General features: G+C 37.3%; 1 protein-coding gene across 2 annotated transcripts in view; it reads right to left on the bottom strand.

Annotated features, from left to right (window-relative positions):
- AP1S2 (adaptor-related protein complex 1, sigma 2 subunit) overlaps positions 1–21678 on the bottom strand; it is a 30425-nt gene extending 8747 nt beyond the window's left edge. The window contains exons 1-4 of one of the 2 annotated variants that reach the window (XM_009701447.1): positions 20983–21678; positions 13350–13458; positions 12277–12414; positions 3673–3866 (exon numbers count right to left, since the gene is read on the bottom strand). In XM_009701447.1, coding sequence (XP_009699749.1) covers positions 3822–3866; positions 12277–12414; positions 13350–13458; positions 20983–21161 — 471 coding nt within the window. In that variant the 5' untranslated portion in view covers positions 21162–21678 and the 3' untranslated portion in view covers positions 3673–3821. Of the gene's footprint in view, positions 1–3672; positions 3867–12276; positions 12415–13349; positions 13459–20982 lie in introns of those variants that run through there. The other variant, XM_009701446.1, reaches the window with a different exon arrangement.
- Between the last annotated feature and the right edge of the window lie 321 nt (positions 21679–21999).

The raw sequence follows: 21999 nt of genomic DNA, 5'->3' as shown, positions 1-21999 counted from the left end.
AAACCTAGAAACACCCATGAGGTCTTGAACATCTTCAAAGACAAATACTAACTACAGTGCTGTTCAAAAACAAAGAACAATCCTACGTCAATGCCAACTCCAAGTCAAGATCTTGCCTGCAGCTTCCTGTACAGAGAGGACAAAAAAAGAACTCTTCAAGATTGGTGCAAATTAGTCAACACAATACTCAACTAGAGTCCAAAACAGCAACAGTCATCAGCAAGTGTTACTCAGGAAAACATCCTAGCATATGCACACACTTCAGCTCCACAACATCACCTCAACAGACCAGAGCAGAAGGCTATGATGTAAGATCAGCACTGGCCAGCCGGCCGGCCTGCCTGCCTCCCTCTCAAAAGCAGAAGTAAAAATAGCAGTGGAAGCTTCATGTACTGTAACTGGATAATAGTGGGTGCTTCCTGCTTCTTAGTTGCTATTCTGATCTGCTGGATCAGAGGTGATAATCCCTCCGGGAGGCAGTGCCTTACACCTGCCAATAATCAGTTGCTACGCAGTGAGCTACGAAGAATTGACAGTCTAATCTTTACGGGTAAGGACGGTTCTAAAGCATCCACCAGAGGCTCCACTCCCCCACCACCAAAACACAAATGCTTTAAGCAAATACTACTGCTGAATACTTTGTACTGTGAAGCTACAGCCAAAATTATTACAAATCACCAAGTTATCTATCAGATAATCCCATAGTGTCTGTACGTTTGGCAGCTTGCCAAACTACACACATAAGGATTCATTAATGTTTTCTTCCATGTTCTTCCAGCACTGCAGCTACAGGTTTGCATTGCTTTTTCCCCTTTGCTTAAGGAACCATTTCTTAAACTGCAGGACTGTATCTCTGAAAGGATGACCAGAATATACTGCTGTAACAAGCCATGTCATGTCCAGTATCATTCAGCTTCCATGGCAATGGCATTTAAGCATTTCTCTTCCTTCCCGTTCCTGCAGCACTTTGCCACTTTACAGTTGCTTGGACAAATGTTTGCAAGGCCAAGTTGTCAACACAAAAAAGCAAAGATGCTGACTGTATGTTTTTTAGAAATAAGCAATTTAAATTGGATCAGTTTAAATGGATCTGAAATCCAGTTCTAGAACGGCCATATAAATAGCTTCTCTGGCACAAAAGAAGGAGGGAGGGAAAGGACAGATGAAAACTCCCTAAGTCGATACTGCTGCTGAAGCCCCTTGCCGCACTCCGATGACTCAGGCCAACAGCAGGGGTGCAGCCTAGGACAGGTACATTAGAACTTACCTAACTATGCCAGCAGACTTGGGGGTTCACAGCAGACACGAAACAAGACAAGATACGTGGGGAACACTGACTTTTCAAAAACACTTAGACACGCTGTGAATTTAAAATAAAACGTAATTTAAGTTACACTATAGTGTTAGGCAAAAGTCCTGGCTGCCACCAAAAGCAGCTGCCTTTTACTCCCCTTTTCAATGCCACTGCTTTCCTCCTCCTGGCACTTCCCTCACACTCCCCTGCACATTCTCAGATTTTAGCTACACAAGCTAGGAGTCACATAATCACAGGGTAGCTGGATCAACACGAGTGCCGCCACTAAGGTGGCAGCAGGACTCGATCTGGCCTTCTCAACAAGAAAGTCACTGTCAGCATGCTTTTAGGTGATGAGGAGACTGCACCCTGACTCAAGATCATGACTTTACCACCTGTAAACTGCTCTGGATAAAAAGCTTAAGTTCTATTCAGTAAAACTTGAGCGTACAATAAAAAGATTTCACCTTGTCTAGTTGGATGCCACTTGGGTTTTTCAGCCTTGTACAAGGCTTACCTTAAATTTAACCAAATTCGGTATGGAATAGACTACTTCTGAATACGTGGCTCATTACACTTGCCATACAGCACATGTAGAACTCCACAACCTAGTTTACAAGCAAAACTCTGAAACAGCCCTCAAAAACTCAAATTCTACTCATTTAGTGCTTGTCTATGCTTGACAGAGTAACACAGATCTAAGTAATTTGAAGCTGTATAACCTATTCGTTAAATATCATGGTAATGCAAATACAGACGCTATATGAGTCAAACACCTCCCCTTGCCCAAAGACAACCTCCTTTACCTCAGGAGACTTTTCTTCACGACAGATGATCTTCATTCCTGTATACAAGCTGCGGTTCCTTCCTGCAGCCAACTACTCCCATCTCTCATTATGTGCAACCATTTATCTGTCCCTCTCCACTCATCCCAGCAGATGCCACCCCCGTTTCTCCATATTCTGTGGAGTTATGACAACCATGTGAATTAAGCTCTGTACATGGTGACTATTCCTTCACTCCTTCCAGGAACAGTACAGGCCAGGAACAAGCATCCCATGGGCACCTGATAATGCCACTGTGTTTACACGAATGGGCACAAGCACATTTCTTTAACTAAAACTGTGCCCATACATAGAATTCATCAGGGACATACTGTAGACAAGTAAACTGGAGTCACGCAGAATTCTCTAAGCCTGAGCTTGGATGTTGCAGAATTGGTCTTCGTAGCCATATAAGATAACAAAAAAGATTAAGACTCCTAAATAAAAGCTCTATGCTTAGCATAGGTCCCAAACAACATAAATTATTTTTAAAGTTTTAATCACAAGGAAACTTTTACAGGGGCAGTATTAATAGTAACCTCACCATGAGAATCACATTCTTCGTACATGAACTTGTTATTGTGAAGAGGAGAGAAAAAGCAATAAACATGGAGGAAAACACTGGGGAAAAAGTCAAGCTTGAGCATTTAGGTTCTCTCACCATTGTTTTAGAATACATCCAAACTCATACAAGAAATTTTACTTTGAACAAATTACTTGTCAGCTGCCCTAATTCAACAGGTCTAGTACACAAGGAGGTTATTAGCTATGCCCCACTCCCCAACACAGATCAACAGCTGTATCATATACTAGGTAACTTTTAAATGGTAAAAATAGCTTTACACCAACAGTAAATTCGATTTTGAACATGCTACAAAATATTTTTGTCTATTTGTCTAATAATTTTCTGTTGTCTGGAAACTAAATCCTGATATTTATGAAGCTGCATATGAAATTCAGTCTATTACTACAGTTCGACATTAAAAAAGCCAATTTGTCTACTGAACTACTTGCTTGTCGTGACATCAAATAAGCAGGGGTCTAATTAAGTTTTCTCCAGCAAATCACTTTCATGTGTGTTTGAAACTTGCCTTATGTAAAATAAAATCTTACCTTTATTAGTAGGACTGCCACAATGTATTCCACTTACACCTTGGACAAAAATATGTTGCAATGCACTATATATGCAAATAAGCTTTGTTCTGTCATGCAGCATCCGGCACTTGATATACAGTCAATTGCAGCAGCACCCAGTCTTTTTAGAGCCCATTTTCTTTGCACAGCAGATGTAAACAGCTCATTTTCCAGTAAACAGACGTTTACATGGGTTGATTGTAAGTAAACAAAGCCAAACATCTGTTTAGTTATTAGTTTTGGTATCCATTTCTCTAACTTGCATTATCCCACTTAATTATCAACACCAAAGAAAGCTAGTAGAAGTCAGACACTTCAAGTTGATGCGGTTAGTACAAAAAAGGAAAAGAAAAGGGAACACTCAAAGCACTCTTCAAAGACCATCATGCAAGTGTTGCAGAAAGTTAAGCCCATCACCCATTTTCTGTTTACCCTTGCAAGGACTTAATTACACGTGCAGCAGTCTTTACATAGCACCCATTTAATCCATGCCACCAAAATGGTAAACTTGGTAGTTACCAATCACTTAGATGGGGGTCAAAAGGGCTAATGCCTTAGATTGCTCTTAATCATAAGATATCCTCAGACAAACCTCCCCAGTCTTCATTCTGGCTCTACAAACACAAAATCAAGCAGCAGTGAAAATGTAATACCAACTACTTAATTAAAAAAAACAAAACCAAAACCAACACCCACCCAATTATTTACAGTTTATTTCCACTCAAAACAAAAGTTAGAAAATATTCCAAACTACACAAGAGTAAATTCAATTATTTCACTCAAATGTGTTTCAGCTATTGTTATTCTTGAAGTTAACATAATTTTATTAGGTCCTACTAAAAGCCAAATGTTAAGAAAGCAAACAGAAACGCATCAATAAAAAACATCTGTTCAAAGACTCCAAGTAGATGTATCAAGCTCTTAAGTTTATTCTTCATTTCTTAAGAAGATAAAGGATATTAATACCTTAAAAGAGTAAGTTCTACAGAGTTTAGAAAGCTTCACCTGTGCTTGAAGGAATATTAATTCAAAGATATTTTCTTTTAAAAGAGAGTTTAAGATCATTTGTTCATTATTGTAACAGATTGAGAGCATAACAGGATGCTACTAAATTCACATATATTTAGCTCAGTGACTAAGTTTTACACAGTATTATTACTAACTCTGATACTGAAGTAAGATTTGTCCATGAAGGGAAATAGGCTTCATTCAACTGATCTACCTACCATCCCTGAAGTAATTTAAACAATTTAATTCAAGAACTATGTAATCATATTTACTATGAAGTCATTATTGTTACTTGCTGAGTCGTATGTGATAAGCCAGTCGTTTTCATATAGTAATGCTTGGTGCAAAAAGCTGAACACTTTCACTTTATCTGTTAATCAAACATGCTCAGATTTCTCAAAGAATTGTGAACAATATGTCTTCTCAGACTTTTTTTTTTGCCTTTTCAAAATCAAATTTTCAGCATAAGATTTAAAATACATACACTTTTAATGCATCTTGATATCCATCACCAGAACTAGTACTGTTGCTAGACAGTTTGGCAACAAAAAACATGGCTTCTCCCTTAAAAATAAATGCATACATACCAGCAATGTGCCTGACATCTGCACAACACACAGATAAGACCAGAAAGAAATGAGAATCTGAAAGCTGAACACAATTGAATGCCTCCTGGGGGCATTCATATTCTTTTCACCTACTATTCTGTGGCACTCTAAAACCATCTTCGCAGGTAGTGAGAATTTTAGGATAGGGTAGTAGCACTGCGACATGACGCATCATCTCAGACAATTCTCAGGTACCAGAGTAAAAATGGAATTTTCTCCTCACTATCTCAAGGTCCAAACATTAACATTGCTCTTTTCAGCATTCTGCCAGGTTCAGGGAACATGTTCTATTAAAATGCAGATTAACATGCTCATTCAAAAAGAGTATCTAATTTTGAAGATAAGATACTCCTTACTGTCAAGCAGTCTTCTGCAATTGTTCATTGAATTTACTATGTTTATTGACCAAAAGCACGCGACTAAGCTCCTGAAAACAGCTATGGCATATGCAGCACCACTAAAATTTTCATCTTATCACCCTGACGCAGTACTTCCACAGACAGCAACAGAAGAATATCTCTGGAGAAAGAAGAATCTCACAGTTCAGTGTATAGATAATAAATATACCCTTAATAGAATTATAATATACGAGGAGTTGGGTGTACTGTTAATAGACCCTCAACAGTTCTACAAGAATTGCTTATATCAATGAATTATCAACTTCATTGGTAGCTTTGCAAAGTGGATGTTGCTGATTAGTATTGGAATTCACATCAGAGAGGGTACTGAATACTTATCAGACAGCAAGGACTTCACCTATACTAATTTGTCTTACTTGTAATTGAAACTTCCAAATGTTTCAATTTGCAAAGCTGACTGAATGCATACTTAATACTTACATGGAAGACTCCTTCCTCACAACTTGAGTCTTAAGAACTTCTAATCAGTATTTTGATTTCTTTAATAGAGTAAGATTACTCACATCTTACATGCATACACACTAAACAAAACAGTCAGGAAAAAAGAAGAATATTATGGAGACAGATTTACTAAAATAGTATTTTAAAGGTCTGAACAAAAGCTGCACAGGTGAAAAGCTGTATGCTTTCTATCATTTTCAATTCATAAAGACAAGGATAGATTAAGATTTGACAACAGAAATCATAGTCTGCAAATCTGAGAAGTCCTAAGCATCATGACACATCCAGAAAAGCAAGAAACTTCACAAAGAACATTAAGATACTGAACTGCGTTTTTCCAAAAAGAATCAAAAGACTCACATACAGATCAGAAAAATATTTAAGTTATCAGAAAAAAAACGCAGTCTGAGAATGGAAGGGGGGTGAAGTATGATACGATAACTTCCTGGATATTCAACACCACTTTTTCAAGACAACATTTAAATCTGAAAAGGTTAACTTCCCCTCCCCCCATTATTACTTGGGCGAAAAACAGAGATGCAGGTTCTACTATTAATTTTCTAGACCAATTCCTATTGCCTTAAATAGAAGAACGTGATTTGGTAAGTATTTGAAGGAAAGCCTACTCCACAGTACAAGGAGGACAGTTCAAAAATATCTATTAAAAAAATAAGGAAACACCTTTGATGTCAAAGTTTACAGACCTGTCTGCTACTATTAAATTTACAACTAGTTGTCTTTAGAGGTTTGTCCAAAGTGAAGTGATGTTCCTGTGATTCCTGATTACATGTGTTACTACAGTTCATTCCACTTACAGTCCAGCTGAATTTATATTAGGTATTTATGAAGCTATGATGTCTTCTTAAAAAACTGTTGGCAAGTTTTATCAGTGATTTTATATACTCAATAGTCTATAGTACAGTCAATGAGAAGCAAGATAGCTATAAACATATATATATGTCAGAAATGCAGTTCTATAAAAATTTCAAGTGACTTTTTACTTGAACAGAATGCTACGAAGAGTAAAGTAATTAACACAAAACCTACACAAAGAATAGAAGATAGCAGGACAAGGCTTGGAACTTTAACTGACAAGTTTGGAAATGTTACACTTGCACAGTTCCACACAATCAAACACTTCGTAACTTTAGTATCTCCTTGCTCCCCATCCTGCAAACACTGAATTTAAGAAGCAGTGTAGTTTTTTATGTCCAGAAGAATAACCCATATCATAACTGAACAACAAATAAATTTTCCTAAGACAAGGTGCAAATAAATTCTTTCAAAGTGAAGCATATAATATATACAATGTTACAGAGCACCACTGTAGTCAGGCACATATACAAGGCCTACTTCATTTAAAAAATAATAACTATCTGTTCAATTGATGTGGGAAAACAAACACAAAGGCAACTGACCTCTTCACTTAGGCCCGATATGCTTTATCTTGTTTTTGAGTAATACGTTTTGTGACCAACTATGCCAATCTTTAAGAACAAGCAATTCAACTTTTTACTCCCAAGACTGGGGGGGAGGAGAGGGGGACACCCTACCTCTCACACTCAAAGTATCTTACAAAAAAACCATCTCCAGACACATGCATTTCCTCACCTACTACTTAAAAAGCAGCTACATTTGGAACAGCAAAATTAAGAAAATAAGCAATATCTCAAAAAAAAGTAATTATGTTGAATGCACATTTCCAAATTGGACTGACTTATTCTGCTTATGCATCAACTTTACCTATCACATAAAACCAGAAATAGTTTCATTCCAGGTTCTTAAGTAATGTCTAGAACCAATACCATAAACAAGCTCACTTTATTTCTGATCAATGTATCAGAGTCAATACCTTCAATACAAATGGACAAGGCATACACTTCATATTTAAACCAAAAGATTAAACAATCAAACTGCATTATAACCTCTTTCCTGCCGCATATCCAACATCCTTCAGGGACTGAAGCCTGAAATGCATTTTACACACCTGCCAGCTACCAAAACCCTACCACAACTTACTGTATTTTCTACGAGTTGGGAGGGATTCCAAATCCAAAGATCCTAACTATTTCCTAATCCTTAAATAATGAACTAACAACATATCCCTTTCTCATTCACGGTAACTCTCATAGGTCTTCATACCTATCTTCTAAAAACGTAACTATATGTTATTATCTGTGCCTAAAATCAAGCACATAGATGTGTCATGAACTGCAGTCTTCAACTGACCAACCAAGCTGACTGCCTGAAACCAAGCCAGACGTTACACGTGAAGAACAGATGGCAATCAAGGCAGTTAGATCTCTATTATAAGAAAGATTTCATTATTCATTCTTGTTTCATGAGAGGAATACAGGTACGGCCAAGGCAAATAATGTCACTGCCAACTTAGGAAGGCAGTTTATTTCAGTAGTCTATATTTAAGAGCTAACATTAAGTGAAGATTGAATTAATTGCATTAATTAAGGTAAGTTTCTCAGGTGACTAGTAAGAAACAGGCTGTTTCCTAAACCAGACAAAAACCCCTATACTCCCAACTTACTCCAGGCTTAAGTATCAGAGATTTTCTTTTGTCACTGCTAACACTAACATTCCTTTATTTTGTCGTATCTCAAGGACAACCTAATACCATCTCTCCCCTCTTACGCATAGCTTCAAACCCACAGTTTGCAATTAGTGCATTTCATCTCCAAGAAGAAAATTTTTATGGCATATGCAGGAAATTCACCAAATTTTCACTTCCAGTCAAAGATGTCCATTCTAAAACTAAAAGCTTAAATCTACACAGCAACCCTAAGCATCTGGTGCAAGACAGCTGACGTTAACAATTTAAGCACCCTTCTGGATATAGCATGAGGTGAGGGCTTCAAATAGCAAAGGAAATAAGGTTAATTGATAGCGTATCTATTATTCTTCCTGTGGAAGAACTAGTAAATACTACCTGATGCCAAACTGCAAGAGCCCAAGAAAAAACATTCACACAGCTTTCAGATTTTTTGATCATTACAAAAATAGTGATGGAAACGAATAAGTGTGATTTGTTGATAGATCCACTAGCCTTTTTATTGAGACACCTCTTAAAAAAAATACGTATTTTTAAGTATTTCAGATGTTCTCCAATCAACTACTGAAAGAATACATACACATCCCACAAAAGAATAGTGATGGACAAAATAGGGATAATTTCCAAAATACTTTTATAAAAATCACATAGGGTGAATAACAAAAAGAATTTTCACTCAAAGCCAGTGTTCAGGAACTAGTCTGTATAGATTTGCTTTTAAATATATACATAACTGCCTGGTTTAGATATTAGAAGTATTAACTCCTTGATTTTAGTGTTTTTGCACAGTAAATGACCGTGAACTTCCAAGTACCATACTAAATTACTTGGACCATCAAATAAAACCACAGCAATTAGACTTTTAAGTGAAAAAAATCAGATCCTCTCTTTTGCATAGAACATATTTTGTTGCTAATTTCATGCATTAAAAAAATTAAGTATCATGAAATCATGCACAGGATCATCTTTTAGCTGTTCCACACACCCCACATGTATATAACTCATGCAACAACATACTGCATCTCCCAATTCTCTTCTCTCAGTATAATTGAGTTGTTCACACATGCAAAAAACACACCTTTTCAGAAATTCATGCCTTTGTAATCAACTAGTTAAGTATTTAAAATTGCTATAGCAAACAAGATAGAAAATTATCAAACAAGACACATGACAGCATTCTTTTGAACAGAAGTATTTCTAGCAATAGATTTACAAGGAAACATGGAAGCAGTGGAATAATTAGTCTTTACTACCATTCAAAGGGATAACACAGCCAGTATTGACAACTGACTTTATCAGGTGGTAATAAATGGGGGGGAGGGGGGTGAATATTTGAACTGAGCACATTATTGAAGAGCTAACAAGAAAGTGAAGGTGAAAAAGGCTTAAAAAGTTAGTATGCTTCAGCCACACAAACTCTAGCAGTTAGTAAGTGGACTGCACAGCCCCAAGAATGTAATGACAAACTGAAGTAGGTGCTCAGAAACAGAAGTACATCTTGGAAAACTGCCACAGAAAATACACGTAGGCAAGGCTATTAAGAACTAATTCACTATTCAGCAATTTATGCCTCTCCATATTTTCTTTTAACATCACGCAAATAGCCCCTTAATGTATTTGTAATGATTTTTCCTTTGTGCAAGTATTCCGTACAGCTTTTAATCTTTAAGGTGCTTCATACATTAATGTATGTAGCATTACTAATTAATAATGTTGTGTATTCAACACTGATTAATAATTTTTAAATTAGGCAATGTGAGTATTCAGGGCCAAATAAAAGTCCTTTTGTTGCACATAATTAGAATCTGACATGGTCAAAAACAAACACACAACCACCCTGCAAGAAATGGTTTGCATTTGGAATCAAACCACATTTTCCTCCAGCAGTTTTGAAGTATTCTGGGAAGCAAAAATTAACTCAAAGTACCAAAAAGCCTCCAGTTGTGACAAACTATTATTTTAACAACCCTCTTCATCAAACTCAGCATGCACATCGCAGCAGTTGATACAAAAACAAACCTCTCCAGAAAGAGTCCAACTTTATCGGAAGCTCAATTTAAATATGAACTCAGACTTTACAGGTTTTATAAACCAAAAATCAGATGTATGGAATAGTTTTACACTTGATCAACAGTCAATATAACTAAGAATGAAAAACATAAAAATCAAACATAAGACTACAGTGGTGCTCTGATAAACTGTTACATTCCCATTTAATCAGAAAAGATTTAATAAATCTTGACAGAACAGAAAATTTCATAGAGATGGGGAAAGGAAGGGTAATCAGAGTAAAGCTTTCAGGACAAGGAAAAAGTCTCCCATTGAAAAAGTGATACTGTTACGTAAAATTTTTCACTTGAAATTATATTAAGTGTAAAAAGGGAATGCTATTGTTTGGACAGAAAAAAATCAGTGATTCAGGTAGAATGCATTTTTTTCTTTAGAACAGCCCTAAGAAAATGGCGAAAATAGAATTCAAAACCACTGAGAGTGAGAAAAAATACAGTAATTCTATTTTATGTATCATTAACAGTGCATTTGCAGGAGTGAGACTGGAATAGATAACTAATCTGTTATATGTGTTTTCATATAAAGAAGAAGAGAATATTTTAAGAGAATAAACATATTAATTCTTCCCCCCCACCCCCCACTTTGTAAACTGCAACAGGACTTCTGGTTAAGGTAATTTCTTCTAAGAGTTAAGAAGGGCTCAACAAAAAAATACATCAGAACACAAGCAGTAAATAAGTGCATATATTCCCTTCCTAGAAAAATAGGGTAGCAAATCTGCTGTCCTTCTTCATGACACTAACGAGCTGTTGACCGACAAGAACTTTAATGTACTGTGGATTTGCTTCTACTCTGAAAGGATTACAAACACAACTACAAGGGTAAAGAACATTATGTGTTTCCCCATCCTATTAATACCACATTTAACATAAAAGAGTATCAAGTGGAACACAGAATGCTTATATGAGAATTAAGCAATTAACTCACAGGATGAAATAACAATTGAAGATTCATATGAGGGGAGAAAATAGAGGAGCTTGCATTTATATAGAATCTTACCAGTGAACCTCAGTACATTCAAAAAAATTAAGGTTCATCATCCCTGTTAAACTGTATGTTCCACTGACTTGCACACAAGACTGATGATTCCCCAGCACACCAGAATTTTTTGACTTCTCTTTAGACATTCAAGGACCTTAACACTGACCTCAGCAAGACTAAAGCAATTCAGTTAAAAAAAAAAAAACACACACAAAAAACCCACACACCAGCATAGGATGGAGAAACATGGGGAAATGATACTAAGTTTTTCTATACCAATGAACCCCTTCCCATCACATGTTTTCCAAAGAAAAATTGTAGAGATGTAATCTGTCTTTCCTCAAAGTTACTTATGAACAACAAAAGCATTCAAAGTGAAAAAACAAATGTTCTCATACTTCATTCTGTATGTTTCTATGACACCACTATTACTGCTTTGCCAACTTAAAAGACAGAAATGTTCCAGAGTAAGCAACCTATAGCAGAAAGGCAGGTCTTTAGAATAAGAACTATACCTGAATGAGTCTCAAAGAAGAGAGTCTAGCTTCTGGATTTCAGCAATGAAACAGTAAAGAAGTGAACATGCATCAGGTATGACAAAAAAACTAATGGTTGGTTAATAAAAAGAAGTGAAAGACACATGAACAAAACTAAGTTAAAGCAGCGTGAACTATAATTACCTATGTATACACATAAAGCAGCCACTTGCATTTCTAGCAAAAAGCAAAAATCACAGTAGGTCACAACATATATATGCCAAACAAAATGAAAAGAGCAGATAATGTCATCATATTGCACAATTAGGACAACTAACTAGAAACTACATGCTAAGCATGCTAAAAAGCACCTTCTACAAGCTTACAGAAACAGAAGCTTTTTTTGAGTCGCAGCCTACCATGCTGATACTTTGGCCAGAGAAGCTGAATTTGCTTACCTCTTGTAGAAGGTCTGCCTGTTCAATGGCTTTGAGAACATTTTTCTTGGAAGTCTCCTGAACTTCCCCTCCTAAAAGGAACTCATCCAGAATGAAATAGGCTTTTTCAAAATTGAAGATGATATCAAGTTCACATACCTAAAAAGAACATCAAGCATTATTGCAAACTGGGAGGATACTATCTGTTGAGGTATATCCTCTCACAAAACTTAACTTATCCACAGCTTCACCAAACTTCTCCAATCAAGATGTTAGCCTCAGGCATAACCTTTCAAGAAATGGGGCAATAAAAAAAACACCCCACAGTCCTTCAAGAAAAAAAAAATTTAAAAAAAAGATTTTTTTTTGCTTGAGTTAAAAACAGTTATAGCAACCTCTTTGAGAAATGTTTTCATTGTTGAAAAGGGTTCAATTCAGCATGATGAGGCAAGAGAACATCCCTATGAAAGTCTTCTTCTTGCCTGCAGTATCCAAAGGCAGATCATGCAATCTTACAGAAAAATGCGAAAACACAATAATCTCAAATTTCGTACTCATTTTGTGCATTTCCTAGTCAGGAGGACTCAGAAGGCAGAAGGATGAGCAGCAGTTTTTCTAAGAGTGCTAATGCACATTACTACAGTTGTTTGTGTTTGCTATCTGGATAAGTCTGCCTTCTTTCCTTACCACTCCTGCTAGTTCACAACCGACTGCCTCCTTTGGGAGCAGATGTAAGAAGCGCTTGCACACTAGAGCAGTGCCAGTGAGAAAGCAAGCTGAGTGTCTAGACAGAAAGCTAATGATAAAATTTTATCAAGTGAGACTACTAGGAAATTAAATAAATAGAGGTAATTAACATCAGATTAATAACAATAAGTTCTTCTCCCAAATTAATAATTAAATTTTCTATTTTAACAGAGATATAGGCAACCATCAGTTTAGTTTGGCCACGGAAGCAACATAAAATGTGTTAGATGCACCTTTTCAACAGCTAATTGATTACATTTTTAAAAAGCGTTGTGGGCATAGAAGAGAATGACACAATATAAAGAGACTGTAAATCTATAAAAATTACAAAGAAATTACTAACTCACACTGCCAAAATACTTGTCAAGAAGTTCTACATAGCGATGAATTATTTCCAGAGTTATTAGTTCATTGTCCTGATCTTCAATAGCACAGCAGAAATAGAGGCTTGCATATCTGTAATAACAAAATAATCCTGATGTTAGCATGAGCAAAATGAACGCACTTGAGATGTGTTACATTCTCAGTAGTTCTTCATACTCAAGTTTAGCATTCTGTTACTCTAAACCAACAGCCATGCAAGTTCTACCAAAGAATGGTGGAAAGACCAGCAGACACACACATGTACAAAAGGGATCTGCCTCCCTGAGTCAAGCAAGACTTCAGTTTGTACCATCCTTTAGCTGACGGAATTAAATTAGCTTAAGAGGTGGCTGGAAAAGGAGATGTATTCGATGTTTTGGCCTCCTGGCAGAGTTCTGAGGCAAGATATTTTCTCTATTATCTGTAACATCTAAACACTGGCATGTTAATCAACAGATTCAATCTTAAATTTTTATCACGCAAGCTACACACTGAGATATTAGAAACTATAGAAAATGCCTTGGGAAAGATACATTGAATTAGCAATTAGGACTTGGTCTTTATAGAGGATTTAACAAATACCCAAAAAACTCCAAAACTAACACTAAGGTCATATACTCCCATTGCTATTAAGTCAACAACTCAATCATTAGCGATCGTCCTGGTATCAGACTAACGAGAGGCTATCAGCCAGTTCCACTTCAGAAGACAAGGAATTCTTTACTTCAGATATGATCTTGAGTTCCACTTTAACAAAAACAACATCCAGTTCTACTGTCTTCTACCATACCCTCGTCCAAGTCATGTTTAAAAAAGCTGATGCAAAAACAGAACAGGAGTGAAAGCTGAAAAACCCATTCAGTCTTTTCTAAAGCGCCAAACCCATATGCCATACGGACACACATGGCACAAAGGAGATTTCAAGCAACACCTGCTGTAACTCGTGATGTACATAAACTAGAAAAAGCTTTTGTTTGCCTGTTTAGAGAGGACAACTGGCCACATTAAGCACCCTGAGTAGCCAGCCCTATTGAAAAAGAAGTCATTCAGATGCAAATGCCAAATTTAAGATGCATATTTCTTCTCCATACACAGAAACGTATACACCTTTTAAACATTATGCATATTTTATCAGCTGGGATTTTGTAAGCCCCTAAAGAAACTGTCAGGGTTTTTGGCTAGAAGTCCTGCAAAAAAAAAAAAAAAGTGTTGTATCTTACATTATGTTCAAATTTGTCTCCCAGTCACTCACCTAGCATCATTTATGACCAGAAAGTCCCCCCACTCTTCTCCAGCAGAGTCAAATTGCCATGGCTTCATCACAAACAACTTTTATTCAGAAGTTTTAAACTATTATTAAAAAAAAAATTAAAAATCACTGCCTACAACTTCTTTCCATCGTACCACAAAACATGAGGGGGGGCGGGGGAGGAAGACACCTCTACTGAAGCACTTAACAGTAATTCCTTCACTCTTTCATCTCTTCACCATGGTGACCTGTCAGCTCATCAAAAGTCCTATCTGAGCACAGTTCTTTTGATTTTACACCGCAATGTTTGTGCCTCACTAATTTTTCAAGGATATTTACAGTCATTGTAGTAGCTTGCAAGATTCAGTCTGTATAAGGCAACTTTTAGACAAAGCTATTTAAAAAAGTATCGGAAAGTGATACTATAAAGAAAAAATATGTGTTCAAACCCACTGAGGAATTTGTAAGCTAAACGCCATGTTATCACATTTCATTGTAGAAAAAAAAGAGTTTTAGCACATTAGTTAACATTTACACTAATTACTAGCACTCAGGCCAAATCCATCTAAACAGAGCTTTCTGTATATTCAGATGAGCAGCAGTGATTATGATAAAGTATAGTTAAACTGTTCACTTACAGTGCCTGAACACAAGTTGAATCACATACCAGCACACCTTATCAAACCAAATTCGACTCAAATAGTTGAAATTTATCCACATGGGACAGTCCTTTTGTGATTCCCTATTACTTAGGAGTCTCTTTTGATGCACAGAACTATTTTATGCAAATACTCGCCAAAAAAAAAGGGGGGGGGGGGGGGGTTGGAGAGAAAGGGAGACTACCTAACATAAAATACTTTCCCAGAAAGTGGTCTGCTCTCAGTGTCCTCATTTAAAACAAAACATAATGTACTTTTGAAAGCTTTTCTTTGGCAGCTAGTAAGTAGACTACATATTCAAGCTCTTCCAACTGCAGTTTTGGAGAAAGAATATCAAGAAACAAAAACTACTCAGAGTGGGCATCTTAACACAAAATGGAGGCCTGGGTATCTGTCATTATATGCAGAGAATACTTTTCAAAGTATTTTTTAAGTAGCAACCACGACTATCGGATCACTACTCAACAAAAGAAAACAAATGCAGATTCAAGAAGCCTACATGGCAAATAGCAGAAGAGTATAAACAAGTCAGCCACCAGGGCAAAGGGCACAAGCATACTACAAAGGTACACCTTTCTTCAGAACTAAATTCTCAAAGGCAATAGTTTATTGTAATTTTTTTTCTTTGTGGGCCAGAGCTTCAGAAAAAAGTGTCCACATATAGTCTACAGCAGATACACTAGAGGTTTTGTCAAGTGTAGAAGTTTAAATGGAGAGTGTCTGTACAAAGACAAGCAGATTATCGTACTGAAAAAGATTTTTGCTCTGCAGAAGCATTGTTTCTTCCCAATGAGCCTGGCAGAAACCGGTCTTTCATATGCACCCAATGAAAAGGCAAATCCTGACAGTAAAGTATGCCACATGACACAAAAGCAAATGTAGTGCAGTCTGTAAGAAACATTCTGCCCTTTTAATTCCTATTGCACTTCTGTTTTGTTTTTCTCAGTAGGTATGATTAGCAGAATCTTCAGAACCAGCTCAGCTGCTTACGCTCATTTAGGGAAATATTTTACGATAAACATCTTCCACTTTGTCAGAAAGTGGACCAAAAACAGTTTGGAAAAAATCACCTAGAAGTGTACTATGGAATAAAAGAACAAAAAGGAAACACAGGAGGTATAAATACAAATTCCTGCCTTCAGGTAGATGACCTTAAGGGTTTTTTTTGTGATAGGAAACAAATTCACGAACCTCCTCCTCAACAGCTGTTCAGTAGTTCAGTAGCAGGAAGCCTCACAACTGGCAGACAAGGCTTCAGCAGAGTTCTCCACTACTGCTCTGCTCACAACCAGGTTCAGTAACTCTGCGGGGAGAGCAGCTCCCTGTGGGCAGAGCACAACCTGCAAATCCTACCAGTTCAGTGGTGTTCTCCTACTAGATGAGGGAACACCTGCTCGAAGTCATCCCTTCAAGTTTGTCACCAGGTAAAGCTGCAAGCCATAAGTCTGTCAGCATTTAAGTCACTTTGCATGTAGATCCTAACTGCAGAAATTTAAAGCTTACAGAGTTTGGCAGGAGCAGAGCTGAACTGGAAATGACAAGCAAGCTGCCTTTAAGAGGCAGACAGGTGCTTAACGGAGCCCAAGAATCTGTGGTTTGGTGACAGTTGACCCAGTGAAAACTGGGACCACTCAGAAGTTGTGCTTGGCAAAAGATCTTTTTTTTCTTCTCCAAAAAACTTACATATTTCTTTAATAAAAGAAGAAGTTCTGAGACTCTAGGACAGGCATATCAGTCACTATTCAGTCAAGGATATAGAAATCAACAAAAATAACACTACCGAAGTTAAGCATTTCTTTTACAGTTTCTTATTTCAGCAAGGCTATACCCCCCAGTAGTTTTAGATATGAACAAAAGCTTGCTATTGGTAATCCTCTAAGAAAAAGCTGCTTCTTCTTGATGCTAAGGTCCTCCTAGTGCCACGTGAACTAGAAACCTGTACAAAGAGGATGTGATAGAGTTAAAATAATCAAACCCAAGTACCTAATTCACTCTAATCATTGCATTCAGTTTTACAGAGCCACCTAATCAACACCATAATAACATTTTTAACATATACAACTGGCAGCTAAGATGTACATAAAGATACGAGATCTTGTCAACTGCTGGGCACATACCACTAGCCACACCCTTAGGTTCACAAAATTTTGAGCTAAGAGGCACACTACTTGCAAAATGGGCTCTTTCATCATTTCTTTCAGCAGAGGGAAGGTAAAAAGAAAGTTTTAAAACTTATTTTTCTGTAAGTCTTTAATGTAACCTATTTATTTTATGTTAAAGATGATTGCCACAACATTAAGGGCAGTACAAGCTATGACAGTTTTATAACTTTATACTGCAAATACAGTTCCGAACTGACACACGAAAGCAAAGCCACAATCCTTAATGAAACTACCATTCAATAATAACCAAGGCCCATGATCCCAGTTAAGCAAATGCAACCAAAGTAAAAGTTACATAAAAATCAGTGACTCTGCAATTTCTGAGTTTGACTACAATATACTACTACACAATGAAAATAACTCATACTGGCAGAAGCCAAATTAGTGTATATCTGCAATCTTCAAAGGAAAAAAAAAATCACATCCTAAGTTCCTTTTTTTGGTAAAATCAGAAATTTTAACATTTAACGCATTTCTCTGCCACAAGGGGAAAGCTGCATGACCTTCTACTCTGTATGCTCCAATATCACTACAGTTAGTTTTTAAAATGATAAAATGTGAAGAGTGATCATTACTTGTGCTTGCTAAGTTTCTACTCGGTTGTCTGCAGATGATTCCCTCTATTTTCATAAAGTGCAATTGTTGTTGCCTTCCCATATTTGCATTTTTCAGGTGACTTGAAGCAAGTCACTTCAAATCTCTATTTGACTCTTCAAGTTAGAAGCCCCCATCCTTTTTCAATCTTCTCGTGTCTACCAATCTGAAAAAAACTCTTCCAAACAGCTACAGAACACACACATCCCAATTCATGAACCATGTGAAAAGCACGGCATCTTTCCACCTGTGTTTTGTACTGCTAAAGAAAAAAAAATAAGGCGGCAACAACTGACTCCATTTTGCAACCATTATCAATGCTATATGTATGAAACCAAGGAAAATAAGAGTTAGTCACACACATTCAGATGGATTTTAAAACACTTAGTTCTATTTTCCTGAAGTTTCATTCAGAAAGCATCCTATAAGGATGAAATGCTACAGAGTTATGGGGAGGCTAATCAGAATAGTCCAGCTTTCTTGATAAATGTTAAGTATCAGACAGCAGCAAAAGCTACTGGCTTGCCAATTTTGCATTTGCGTTCATTCTGTTCTTGCAAAAACATCAATGAGACCCTGGAGGATACTTCTAATAATGCCAACCATTCTTTGAGTCGCAGTATCTAGGTCAATTCTCTCTTACATGTTGACAGTGAATACACTCTAAAAACAAGAACAGCACACCAATTTCAGCAATTTAAGACTCCTAATAGCAATATGCACATTCAACATGTACAATAGCACTATGCACATACTTTTACAGCTTATATTGAAAAACATTTTGCACCAGGAGGTTCAGATCCTTCCCAGTAATAGATCAGACAAGAACAGCTCTCAGTAGATATACTCAAGAGCCTTTTGTCTGTGAGCAATTGGGAGCACCTTTTGTAATTTCAAACCACACAAAGTTCCTGCAGGTGTGCTTCTCTTTTAGCCACCCACCTTTCAGAAAGTATTAGCCTTTGACTATTATGGTTGTCTTCTTGGGATTATCTACTCATGAGCTCTAACAGATCTCCCTTTTCAAAGAAATCATACTAGTTGGTACTCATCAACTTTAATTATGGTGTGATCATTGGAAAAAGTCCCACAAACCTAAAAGCTGCTAATGTTATCAGACACAGGAATTTAAACTATCACCTCTTATACCCAGTCCTTCTGGTGACATTTTAGCCTAACAAAACATGCCAAAAAAAACAAAAGTAAAATAAGATTTGAGATGTTCATTAGCTTGACACAAGCTAATCTTAATCAACATCTCATAGGCTACCTGTGCCAGATTGGTTTGCAGATAGTGAAATAAAGCTACTGCAGTCAGCTGTGCACACCAGCAGGCTAGCAGATAGACTGCAGTCTACACCCAGCTCAAAAATGGCCTAGATACACCTCCCAGCAAATTTCTTCATTCTCCTTGACCACAGGACCCACGGCACACTACTGAGATGCAGGACCACCATAACTTTCAGCAACTCAAACAGTCATACCCAAACTTCCACCAGGTCCCTAGACACAAAGAGACAGGACAAGTAGTTGTCAGGAGCATTAAACAGACAGGGAGGGAAAGCAGCTGTGTGAAATCAACTCACCACCAGAACAGCTACTGCTGTTCAAGACTGGGCAAGGAAGGGAACAGACTGGCCTGCTCACGCCTAATTTTTCTGCTCTAGCCCCATAAAAGCCCAGCTCAAAGAGCACCTGCAGGCATTATTGCTTAATGGAACGTACAAAGCATTTGAGTAAGCTTGTCTACACACATGTACAAGAAGTTTTGTGAGGAAATCAAGAGGCAGAAGAAAAAAACTGTGTATGCTTTCTTTAAGCACAGCCTTACACATTGTTCCTCCTCTTTCCTCCTCCTTGTGTTAAAGAACTACATGCATTAGGCATCCTGGTAACATTCAGATGCATGATGTTACATGTGCCGATGTATGTATGAAACCAGAACTTAAAACATCTAAACCTTTTTGATTCTACCCATCTAGTACAATGGAAAAGAGTTACAAACTCTTCATTCAGCTCCAGTGCTTTCTGTCCTACCTACAGAGAGAATACAGCAATATTTACTGTAGGGCACAGATTATTTACCACCTCAAAGAGAAAATAAGAATGCATAAACCTTCTGAAGTTTATAACTAACTGGGGAATGGTGATAACTCAAGGTTTCATAGCACCAGCTTTAGCTGGAAGAGATGCAGCCTACCAAATCAGGATGAGGATTACTGTTATTTTAGGAGGAAAATTATGTTCATGCCGCTACGTTGTAATATATTCTAAAGATCAGCACAAAGCTAAAACACACTTGCCAAATACTCCTAGAAAAGTTAGGGAACAACTGAGAAATGAAACTATTGCAAAGAAAGTTATACAGTACTTCCACTAAAAGAAAGCTAGCCATGATTTCTTCAATTAGGAGAAATGCCTTTTTGTGTTCATAACAAAAAAATAATACAGCCACTAAAAAAAAAAAACAAACTAGGTACTCTGAAAAATTATTTTCTTACTTCTATGAGCCTTTAAAAGCAAGTTACATTTTCAGGTGATTTATGAAGTCACTGTCTGAGGTCAATGTTTAAAAAATTTATTTTTTCTTTATCACTTATTAAATCTTACATGCTTCATATTCATACTCATTTATTTACTGTGTGATTCTAAACAGAGAACCAAGAACCACCACTCCTTATGAAAGTAGAAGGAAACCTCATTTCTTTTTTTCCACCACATTTCTAAACGCATGACTGATTTTCCACACATGAATGATTCTGACTTGGTTATCAAATTAGATTCAAGGGAAAAGTCAGTCTTCTCCATTACTAGCAGAGAGAAGGAAAAAACAAAAACAAATTTAAAAACTCGCCTCCAAAAGAAACCAAAAAATCAGCCTTCATTATTTTCTTGCTACCTACTACACTGTTTGTGATGTATGGCAATTACGAGGTTAGTGAGACAGAACAACCTTTTGTAGACAATCTTCAGGTCTCTCCATTCCAGGAAGCTGCACATTTTCGGTTTGCGGGCTAATACTGTTTGAACAAGTTCCCTTGTGATTTTCTTCTTTTCTTTGTCAGATAACGGGACATACCACTTCTGGAGTCTCAGTTTCCCCTGGCGACTAAAAAGCAACATAAACTGCATCTGTTGAATTAGAAGGAGGGGAAGAAAAAAAAAAAAGGATTAATCTCAGTCTCTTAGTTCTAAAAAGATAACTGTGAGGAAAACCAAACAGGAAGCAAGATAGCCATCCAAAACCCTAATTAGACGACGTATTTCTATAGCAGTGGCAGATGTTACACAAGATTTGGAAGTACCAATAATACAAAGGATTCCGCTCAACAAGGTCACTCAAAGCAAAGAGAGTAGAGAGCGCACACAAGTTTCAGAAACGGCTGTCAGAACCACCAGGTATCGAGTGAATACACCCAAATTTCAGAGAAACGACGTCCAGCGCCGGTACGCTTGCATTTGCGTTTACTACAGAAAATGAAAAAAACCAACACAGCAGTCTCCTCAAATACCCAAACTCATTTTCAATTCACCGGATTAGAGCCTTACAGCAGGAGCAATTTGCACTTAAGATCTTTCTGAAAAGCCTCAGAATACTTTAAAAGGCATTAAATCTCCCAGCGGAGAGTCCTACGGCATAGAAAAGCCTAGTCTTTTCTTAGGTTACACAAAGAGTCGAGATTAAGTGTTTTCCCTGCGGTCCTATGTTCCAGGTCTCGCTTCCTCTAAAGGAGTGATGTTGCAATTCTATCTTAAGAGAAACTTGTCGGCTGTATTTCCCAGCAGCTGTAACATTAAAGGAAATGGCTTTTCTTTTCGTTCCTTTTTGCTCAAAGTTGTACCGGGCTGAGGAAGTTTCCCAAGCAATACGACAGACGTGAAACACGATGAGAAAGCCCAGCCTAGCCCGGGTGACAAGTCCGACCGGCGCCAGCACGGACAAGAGGCGGCAGCGGCGGCCCGAAGCCCG

Source organism: Cariama cristata, unplaced genomic scaffold (genome assembly GCF_000690535.1).
Source record: "Cariama cristata isolate BGI_N322 unplaced genomic scaffold, ASM69053v1 scaffold42015, whole genome shotgun sequence".
In the NCBI taxonomy this organism is placed as follows: domain Eukaryota; kingdom Metazoa; phylum Chordata; class Aves; order Cariamiformes; family Cariamidae; genus Cariama; species Cariama cristata.
The sequence above is the reverse complement of the archived record's forward strand: the minus strand, read 5'-3'. Positions and strand labels throughout refer to the sequence as shown.